The sequence below is a fragment of the Amphimedon queenslandica genome, unplaced genomic scaffold (assembly GCF_000090795.2).
Source record: "Amphimedon queenslandica unplaced genomic scaffold, v1.1 AMPQUscaffold_13456, whole genome shotgun sequence".
In the NCBI taxonomy this organism is placed as follows: domain Eukaryota; kingdom Metazoa; phylum Porifera; class Demospongiae; order Haplosclerida; family Niphatidae; genus Amphimedon; species Amphimedon queenslandica.
The window spans coordinates 171,085-181,053 of NW_003546308.1; the positions used below are offsets into that span (position 1 = coordinate 171,085).

The following is a 9,969-nucleotide window of genomic DNA, read 5'->3' on the forward strand; positions in this document are numbered from 1 at the left end:
TTTATATGAACTAATGGTGTCCATAGACTAACATAAACCACCTCAAACTATTAGAGTACATGGCATGTGTATAATACTACGAAGTACATGTATATTAGAAAAGCAATTAGCAGCACACATACAATGCACACCAATTAATACAGCATTGATTATACATGGTGTTCTTTACAGCTCAACAATTACAGCCATAACAGTAATGTAATTACAGCCATACATAGACTTGTTGGTGGTACAATACTGCACAGTGTTGGTGTACATATCTTACATCCTGTACAGGTTGCTATGCAATCATTGACACATACTGGCACTATAGAGTGTACTGATGATATCACAGGGTTGGGTTGGGCATTCATGCAATACTACTATCAGTTGCAAGTTACTTCCAGTGTGATGCAGCAATTCACTTAGCACAAAGCCTCTACTGATCATTCTTAGTCTCCACAGTATGTCTGATGATGAACCTAGGGTAAGCCAATAGCTATATACAGTCATGCATGTATTCTCTTCATTAGTTTGACTATCATCCAGGCAAGTGTCTGTTTTGTAAAGAAGAAACAGAAGTTCGGAGTGTTAGAATATTTGAATGCTGGGACTGGCATAAATTTTGCAGGTCTTGTCTCAACTCTTCATTGTTGAAGCACTGCCCGATCCATAGTATGTCTCCAAGAAATCCAGAAAAACCATTAACACATTCAAAATAGATATTGTATATAACAAGCTAACAGTGTTTTATAATTCAAAAGTTATATTCTGATTTTAATAATATTTAAAGAAGATATAAATGATAATTGTCTCTCATATAGTTTGTTACATAATGTATGCATTTTGAAGAATGTTTATTTAACATGAACTAAGTGAGTGTGAAGTTCATTGTTGCTAAGTTGAAGCATTAATGAATTATTATAGTTCTGGGAAGTGGGTTAGTCCTGAGGCGATGACTCTCTCCTCCTTTAGACCTCCCAGTAACCTTATTCATGTGTACACTGCTGTTATTCTTTGAGGGTAATTGTCACACCAGCTGTCCAATCCAGTCAGCAACGTCTACACCCCGATGAAACACCGATAACAATAATACACACCTGTATACATGTACATGTGTGAGAGCGGAAGATATGTGAATACTCTTGTGGGCCGGATACATGAAATCTAATATGCTGATACAGCAACGCTAGCAAGCGAAAACAAGCCAGTAAGACATGACACAGCAAACGAGAAAATCCCCCACAACAATGCACATCCATCAACGATATAAACGAAAGAAAAAAAACGGAATAAGGTAAGTATTTTTGATACAGTTTCCAATACAATGGCAGTGAGTCCTTTTGATCTAAACCTCACAAAATTCTCTCTTGTTAGTACTATACTGTAGCTCCAGAGTCCAAAGCAAAGTGCACTTGCTGTAATGTGAGATATGCTGACTATAATGTCAGAGTCAATGGAAGTGACACATTCACTGAGCAGTACTGCAATGAGTGCAAAGCCAATCATGTTAAGTCGTTGAAGTTTCCTGGAAAGGACCTCATATACTCTGCAATAAGAGGAAGCCACCCAGTAAATCCTCAACCACCAAAAGTAATTAATTGACTTCGTTAATACCTTTTGATGTTTTCTTTCCAGAAACCAGTCAGTAGTAGAAACTGGCATGGTCAATGTGACTGCTGTCGGTTCTACTATTATGAGACGGCATTGACAAAGCTCCAGTTTGAGTGCAAAGACACCTCACATTCAAAAACATGTTGTCTTGAGTGTGCAGCAGATCACAGATCTTGTCGCCATGACTATTCCATTGCCACTATGCCCTCGCTACACGACTTGCTAACAAAGTTGATGAAAGTTGATACCTACAAAGGACCAATAACACCATACAATGAATATTAGATACTAATACATTATTTTTGTGACTAGATTTTTTTGTAGAAACACACTGTTTTTGTTTTTCGTATTTTTTGAAAATCTAACAATGAAGTGCAGTCTACATGCAATAAAAGTATCATTCCATTTAATAGGACAAGACAAATTGTACGTGTAACTATATAGTATCTACAGAAACAATAGTACTAGGAATGAACTAAGTATACACTCATGTACATATCTATGATCAATCAAGATGGGTAGGGATTCTAGCCCACATACTTCAGTACTGATAAAGCAATTTGACGTCCAACTACTTAATACCGGTATGCTTGAGAAAATAGATATTTGAGTATAAGGTGCTTGTTTGTTGCTTTAAAGTTATGGCAGTGAGTAGCTAATCGATTAGAATATTACAATACTGTATTTTATAGAGTGCACCTTCTAAGAAGTGCTCATGCTGCAGGTGGAGAGATCCAGATTATAATGCTTATAATGAAGGAAGCTCTCATATTACAGCTAGTTACTGCAAACAGTGTAAAGAGCTCCACAAAACATCAGCTACATATGCTGGAAGGTCATTAAAATATAAGAAGTACAATAGTCCAAAAACATCTTCCGAGACATCATTGTTTGAGACATCATCTTCAGAAACACCTTCAGAAAGTGATGAAGAACCAGAGTTACAAAACTGCTTTTGCTGCGAAGATGATTATGAAGTGTCAGCAGTCATTACAATGCAATATTTATGTAAAGACAAAGATCATCATATCAATGTCTGCTATAACTGTGCTAAGCAGCACAGGACATGCCCTTATGACTGTGCTAACATGACACTGGATTCAATGAAAGATTTTGTTGACATGCTAAGAGATAAAAATATTGACAAAAAACCTTATAAAAAGTAATTAGAACATTGTGATTTTGTATAACAATGATACTTAATTGAGTATTTAGTATAGCTGAGAGCATAGAAACCTTACTAACAATGTATTGTAATAATGATATGGGCATGGGCTAGTATTGGGGAGGACTTAGTGTTGAGTAAACAGCCACTATAAAGATATTAACAATAAGAGTACATATCGGTAGAGGTTTATTTGTCCTCTAAATCTCAAAGATATAAGAGCCAATTTGTGGAACAGTTTTAATGCATAGCAAATAGAAAAAGACAATATTAGACAACTCCAAATTCCTATCCTTTTAATTCATGGAAGCCTTACTACTCGGTAACATTATGTAAATATATTCATGATCAGAGGAATATTATCATGTGAGGCACGAGCCTCTCCTCCTATTCCCTCCTACGTATACACACAATAACCACAATATACAAAGACGTAAGGGGCTCTCCCTGGTATCGTCCCGATGCCGATAATGATACAGCATTTGCTAATTATGCCATAAACACAAATTCTAAGTATAAAAGAGTTACACCAAATGTACACAAAATGTATCAATTATTGTGCTCCTAATAACTGACTGAGTCTTGAGAATGGCAACTGTGAGTTATAACTATCTATAGTATTGTGATATTATAAGGTTGTGACACTTAGGCACACAAACAGTCATCTCCTCCTAAATGCCATTGTTGTAAATCACGAAATGCAACAGGGAAGTATTCCAACGAGTCCTCTTATTGCAAAGAGTGTGCAAGTGATCAANCAAAAAGAGGAACATTGCTGAGCAAGTATCCAGCAATACCCCAATGTTTTGTAAGTAGTAGTAGGAATAGCAATAATAAAATAATAAATATTAAAACAGGGCAGTGTTGGACCATATGAAAATTTTACCAAATGTCAATGCTGTCAATTTGCTTTCACATCAAAAAAAGAGGTGACAACACTATTCTACAAAAATGAAGACAGATTCAACTACTGCTACAATTGTGCCCCAAACCACAAAGTGAGCCCAAATGATCCCGACTTTGGCTTAAACCATGAAGGCCTAAGACAACTATCAAAGGTTATAAGAGAAAACAAATAACTATATGGAACAATTATTGCTAAGTGTTAATCTATACTATTATGTATCATTTTCATAGCTGATAGTACATGTATGTATGTGTCAAATATATAAACATTTTATTATATCCTTAGCAACAAATACATTTATGAACTTAATCTGAAATACAACATGCGCTTTTAGTTGTAAAACAACAAAAAGCTGGCAATCAAGTTCTATAGAAAAGGCAACATTAGACAACTTCACCTTTTAATTCATGGAAGCCTTACTACTCGGTAACATTATGTAAATATATTCATGATCAGAGGAATATTATCATGTGAGGCACGAGCCTCTCCTCCTATTCCCTCCTATGTATACACACATAACCACAATATACAAGACGTAAGGGGTTCTCCCTGGTATCGTCCCGATACCGATAATGATACAGCATTTGCTAGCTACACACAAATTCTAAGTATAAAAGAACCACAGCTAATATACACAAAAATGCATCAAATTTATTGTACTCCTAAAACTGACTGAGATTCTTGAAAATGTCAACTGTAAGTTTAACTGTCTACCGTGATATTTTAAGTTCGTGATAATTACACTGTATATTTACAAACAGACTAAATGCTACTGTTGTAACTACCGCTATGCAACAGAAGAATATTCCAATGGTTTTTACTGCACACAATGTGCAAGTGATCAACCAAACAAAGGAAGTTTTGTGGATGATCACACACCAATGCAGCAACTTTTTGTAAGTAGTAGCAATGACAATATCATTATTAATTACTATAATGCTATAACAGGGTAGAGTTGGACCATTTGAAAAGGAAAAGTACACCCAATGTCATTGCTGCCAATTTTTCATCACATCACAACAAAATATAGCAACATTATTCTACAAGTGTAATGACAGTTTCAACTTCTGCAATGATTGTGCTCCAAACCACAAGGTGTGCCCAAAACATCCTGCCTTTGGATTAAGCCAAGAAGGCCTAGTTCAATTATTGAGGCTAATAAAAAATAACCAAGAATAACAACTATAGAACAAATTAAAACTTTATTGCTAGAGTGTCAATATGAGGCATTTATTACTATACTAATACTATTATTACTTTATTAGCCTTTTTAATGTATAGCAATAAATTTATTTAGCAATATTTCATTCTTAAAATTCTGTTTATATTCATGAATATGATCTGCACTATACTACTTTATAAAATGATAAATGAAACATTGTAAAAAGCTGGTGAGGAAAGCTTTATAGCTATGAGCAAAACTATCTATAGCAGTGTGATATTATATGACTATGCACTTAGGCACACAAACAGTCATCTTCATAAATCCATGAAGGCCTAAGACAACTATCAAAGGTTATAAGAGAAAACAAATAAATATATGGAAAACCTATTGCTAAGTGTTTCTATAATACTATTATGTATCATTTTCATAATTGATACCATGTGTCAAATACAAACCTTTATCATAAATCCTTAGCAACAGATATGAACATTCATAACTTAATCTGAAATACAACATGCACTCTTAGTTATAAAACTTCACAAAACAAAAAGCTGACAATCAAGTTCTATAGAAAAGGCAACATTAGACAACTCCACATTCCTTCCTTTCAATTCATGGAAGCCTTACTACTCGGTAAGATTATGTAAATATATTCATGATCAGAGGAATATTATCATGCAGAGCCCGTCTCCTTATTCCCTACGTATTACCCACAAAAACCACAACTCTTGTCATATCATATAAGACGTAAAGGGGCTCTCCCCGGTATAGTCCCGATGCTGATAATGATATGTCATATACAGAAATTCTTAAGTATAAAAGACTCACATCAAATACGTACAGACATGCATCAAATTATTGTCTTCCTAAAAAATTGACTGAGATTCTTGTAAATGGCAACTGTGAGTTTAAGTATCTGTTGTGATATTTTTACGTGCGGTACCTACATGTAGATGCTCAAAGCTATCAGCCTGCCACCTCCTCCTTTTTGCAATTGTTGTAAATTCCGTTATGCAACAAAAAAATACCTCAATGGATTTTCCTACTGCAGACAATGTGCAAGTCATCAACCAAACAAAGGAAAGTCTCTGACTGATTATGCAAAAGAGTATCAATATTTTGTAAGGAAGCAATACAATAAAACAGTACCAAGAGAAGATAATAATTAGAGGAGCAGTGCTGCTACATCACTGGATAGAAATGGAATGTCATATTAATTCTGTGGTTGTTTCAGTATTTCATCTGAGTAGTTATTAAATAGCTAACAATAACTACTCAAATAAAATTTAAAATAACCAGAATGTGACTTTTCATTTCTAAGTGGTGACATAAGAGATCATTTAGCCAGTAGAACACTCTCCTGTAATTATTATCTACTCTTGATACTTCTTTTTTTACTATAATAACTGTATACTACAATAGGATAAAGTTTATGATTACCCCGTATGTCAATGCTGCGAATTTGCATTCACATTAAGTAAAGAGATGGCAACACTATTTTATGAAAATGGCGAAAGATTTGACTACTGCTACAATTGTGCCCCAAACCACAGGGTAAGCCCGAATGATCCTGGCTCTATATTAAACCATGAAGGCAATAAAGAACTATTGAAGGTTATGAGAGAAAACAAATAACAATTATATATTAACTATGGAACAACAACAAACTATAGAACAATTATTAAAATCTAGTTTATTACATAATTTATTACAAGGCTGATTTATAAAAATAAAATTTAATAGTAATAAATGTATAGCAACAGCTATGAACATTCATGAACAAATCTGAAATATCCACGCACTCTTTAAGCTGGTAATGGAATTTTCACAAGAATTAACTCATTCAGGTTTTAAAGTACTAGACACAAGCAATTGGTAATAAGGTATAACTAATCCAAACAACCATACTATGCCACACTGTCATGTGAATGATAAAAACTGACTCATGTACCTGTGTATTTAACGGGAAGCCTTATTACCTGGCATTTGCTAGTCAAAATATATTCATAATAAGTGCAACGCTAAAGCAACATCTGAGTAAGAATAGCCCACCTACAATAAGCTAAGCTGACGTAAGACGGTAAAATCCCAATAACGCCCCATTGTAATGTAAACCATGACAAACTGCCAATCGAGCAGTCGGAAATTTCTCGTTAAGACCAAAATAGAAATTATGTCATACAAAAACTTGCAAGTATAAAAGAACCACACCTAACGTACACAAACATTCATTAAATATATTGTGTCCTAATAACTGACCAAAGTTCTTGAAAATGTCTTACGTAAGTTAAAACTAATTGGGTAGTTCAAGCTAAGCAAGTTCTATTATAGTTTAGTGTACCAAAATGTGTTGACTGTGAACAGCGTCATGCAACTGCAGAATATACAAATGGTTCATACTGCACAGAATGTGCAGAATTTCAACCAAAAAAAGGATCCTGGGAAAGAAATTACCGTGAAATAAAGGATAATAATTTTGTAAGTACTATGAAAATTTATAGCACAGAAGTATTACATAATTATGTAGAGAAGTCCCTTCCCAGGTGAAGTAGTATATTGGTGTGATTGCTGTAAACTTGGGGCTACATCACTAAATGGTGTCACTACACTATTCTACAACTGTAGTCACAAATTCCAATTTTGCCTTCAATGTGCTACAAAACACAAAGTATGCCCCAAGGATCCTGGATTTGGATTGAGTCAAGAAGGCTTAAGTCAACTACGCCAAGTTCTGTTAAAGAGATAACAGTAAGGCATTATTGCCAGAAAACTCATTGGATTTTTTGGTTTTGCTTCTATGAGAGCATACATATAAATTAAAAGTTGTTAGTATTAACAGTTAATTAAATTGAGTGACAAAGATTAATTACTTGCTTAGTACATATTTTAGTACATATTTTTAGTACATTGTAATATCAATATTATTATTATTATTATTAAAAAAATTATGATTTGAAAAGGCTACCAAGCTGCCAACCTGCACAAGAATAAGTATTTCAGCCACAATTACAATACATATTATAGCCACTAACTACCAAGTACAAGTATATGCATCCATTCAAAACACAGCCCATTATCTTAGGGACCACATTTCACAATCTAACCAGTAGTTAGTACTATACAAAACTCATGTACATATAAGTACAGCAAAGGAATGTGCATGGTGGATTGTACCAACTCACATATCAGTAAAAAAAGCAGCATGTGATGTAATATACACATCATGCTCCAATCTTGAGTTGAAGGGGGTGGCAGCCTGGCCCCGAGACTAGTCTTTTAAGAGATTTGAGTAAAGCTCACTTGATTGGCTGGAGTCTGTAAATAGAATGATTGAGTATAAAAAGTAGTGCTGATTTACCAGTTATACCAGTCGCATGAACAGCACCAAATTGAACTAGTAAAGCCATTAAGTCAGGAAAGGGGAGCAGGGCTCTTTTTCAAGAAATGAGACACGTGATTACAAAATTTATAACAATAGTTTAATAATTGAATTAATAATTCTTGCCACTCCACGTGGTTTCACGTGGCAATCAGTGGGTTTGAATGCTAATATTAGAATTATTATTTTGAGAAAGAGGGATTGTTAGATTAGGCAATGATGTTGAACTCTGAAGAGGTGACACCAGTTTATCAGTAGAAGTGTCATCACTACCTCTGTTCTCTTCTTTCACTTTGCTCTTTCTCGGGATCCTTTTTACGAAACACCCGGAACTCATAGATACACTGAACATCATTGCACTGTATCACCAATCCATAAGGCGGTGGCTTCTGTTCCTTTGGATTATGAGTTGAGGATCTACAACTTTCCTGATACTTTTTGAGATCCTTGGGCTCAATTTTTGTCACATCTCCATTAGGACCCACTGAATAAACGGGAACATTGCTTTTAACCAAATCGTCACTCACTTCTTCTTCTATGTCACTGAATATTCTACAATATAGTTGAATAAAAAAGAATGATAAGCAACACAATACTGCAGTATATACCCTTTAGGAGGCTGATATTGAATGAAACGGCCAGTACATGACTTTGGTCCTATCATTAATGGGCGTATTGCCAGTAGAATTGCACGATCACTGAGATAGCCCTCGTGCTCATGAATCTTCTCAATCAATAAATTGGCTATACATAAATTTTAAAAATTATTTATAAAGTAAACTTCCATGATTTACTTGTGACTCGCTTTGACTGGTCTGTTATTGGTCCTATAAGTATCAGATTAAGCTGACGACCACCCTCTATTTCATTAAACAAGTTAATAATGAGTTTTTCAGACTAAAAGACCAACAGTAACAAATATTGCTATGTGTATGCCAATATATTACCTTTGTAATACTCTGAGCAGTTTGACTGAATATGTTAGCTGGATATGTGAAAGTGCGGAAGTTTGCCTGATAGTTGTCCTCACGGCAAATTTCTTTTTGATTTCGATAAAATTTGTTAAAATGCACTGTCACTGACTACAGTAAAAATTATAGTATTAGAATCAACACATGTGAATTTGTCATGCATCGTACATTGTAAAATACTCTTGCCAATATCAAAGAATGACCAATCCTGTTTCCAAAAGAAATATCCATAGCCAGGTCGTTAGCAGGAGCAAATTTGAGGAAACTAAAAAGGACACTCCTCAATGGAGAATGAGACTACATAGAATGAGATTTAATCCTATAATAAACTAGGAGTTCAACTAACCCAAATTTTTTTATCAACACCTGTGCGTTGCTCAAAATACGAGTATACTTGCTCTTCAACATTAACTTCGCCAAAATTTGATTCACGGAAATACTGCCTGAAATCCATCTTTCTCTTCCATTTCTCCTTTACATCTTCAATAGATAAGCTAGCTACAGAAAAAGAAATATAAATAACATAGTTAAATCATTAAAGCTTACCTTCTAATGCATCAATTTGGTTGTTGAGTAAATGTGAGTGGACACTGTTGAGCAAGTAAAGGAGCTCGTGATCTTGGGATGTTCGCTCATCCAAATCCTTGTGTATTTGTATATCTTTAAATACTTGCCCATGACCGGAATCAGCATAAAACAGTCGAGCTACTAAAAAATCAAGATCTGTGTGTATGCGTGGAATGAACATTTGCTTTAGTCCATTCCAAAAACCAGTGAAGCAAGGACAGC

The 9,969-nt window shown here is 34.7% G+C and overlaps 2 protein-coding genes and 2 long non-coding RNA genes across 6 annotated transcripts; 3 read left to right on the forward strand and 1 right to left on the reverse strand.

Annotated features, from left to right (window-relative positions):
• Positions 1–262: 262 nt before the first annotated feature.
• Positions 263–5,342, forward strand: LOC109581176 (uncharacterized). Of its 3 annotated transcripts, none has more exons than XR_002184545.1 (7): positions 264–1,312; positions 1,357–1,572; positions 1,618–3,355; positions 3,408–3,566; positions 3,616–4,361; positions 4,427–4,561; positions 4,614–5,341. It is a non-coding gene; the product is annotated as an uncharacterized LOC109581176 (long non-coding RNA). The 3 variants fall into 3 exon arrangements; XR_002184544.1 differs by having other exon boundaries at positions 265–466; positions 513–1,572; positions 4,614–5,340; XR_002184543.1 differs by having other exon boundaries at positions 263–1,572; positions 4,614–5,342.
• Positions 1,753–9,963, reverse strand: LOC109581174 (uncharacterized). Its single transcript, XM_019995036.1, has 9 exons — positions 9,727–9,963; positions 9,527–9,678; positions 9,349–9,477; positions 9,157–9,291; positions 9,004–9,106; positions 8,818–8,953; positions 8,189–8,761; positions 8,013–8,145; positions 1,753–1,841 (listed from the first exon to the last, which is right to left on the reverse strand). Exons 1-7 carry the CDS (start codon positions 9,926–9,928, stop codon positions 8,479–8,481), a joined length of 1,140 nt encoding a protein of 379 aa, XP_019850595.1. The 5' UTR covers positions 9,929–9,963; the 3' UTR covers positions 1,753–1,841; positions 8,013–8,145; positions 8,189–8,478.
• On the forward strand, positions 5,679–6,568 carry LOC109581175 (uncharacterized). The gene is made up of 3 exons (XM_019995037.1): positions 5,679–5,732; positions 5,784–5,951; positions 6,253–6,568. The coding sequence occupies exons 1-3, from the start codon at positions 5,724–5,726 to the stop codon at positions 6,463–6,465; spliced, it is 390 nt and encodes a 129-aa protein (XP_019850596.1). The 5' UTR covers positions 5,679–5,723; the 3' UTR covers positions 6,466–6,568.
• Positions 6,768–7,807, forward strand: LOC109581177 (uncharacterized). The gene is made up of 3 exons (XR_002184546.1): positions 6,768–7,112; positions 7,162–7,308; positions 7,358–7,807. It is a non-coding gene; the product is annotated as an uncharacterized LOC109581177 (long non-coding RNA).
• Positions 9,964–9,969: the final 6 nt, after the last annotated feature.

Excerpts from the sequence above, each read along its gene's own strand:
- LOC109581175 (XM_019995037.1), top strand. Across the intron at positions 5,952-6,252 it reads CAAAAGAGTATCAATATTTT|GATAAAGTTTATGATTACCC; the intron begins GTAAGGAAGCAA and ends ATACTACAATAG.
- LOC109581174 (XM_019995036.1), bottom strand. The coding sequence starts at position 9,928 with ATGTTCATTCCACGCATACACACAGATCTTGATTTTTTAGTAGCTCGA. Across the intron at positions 9,292-9,348 it reads TGGCAAGAGTATTTTACAAT|TCAGTGACAGTGCATTTTAA; the intron begins GTACGATGCATG and ends TTTTTACTGTAG. Across the intron at positions 8,762-8,817 it reads CAATATCAGCCTCCTAAAGG|AATATTCAGTGACATAGAAG; the intron begins GTATATACTGCA and ends ACTATATTGTAG.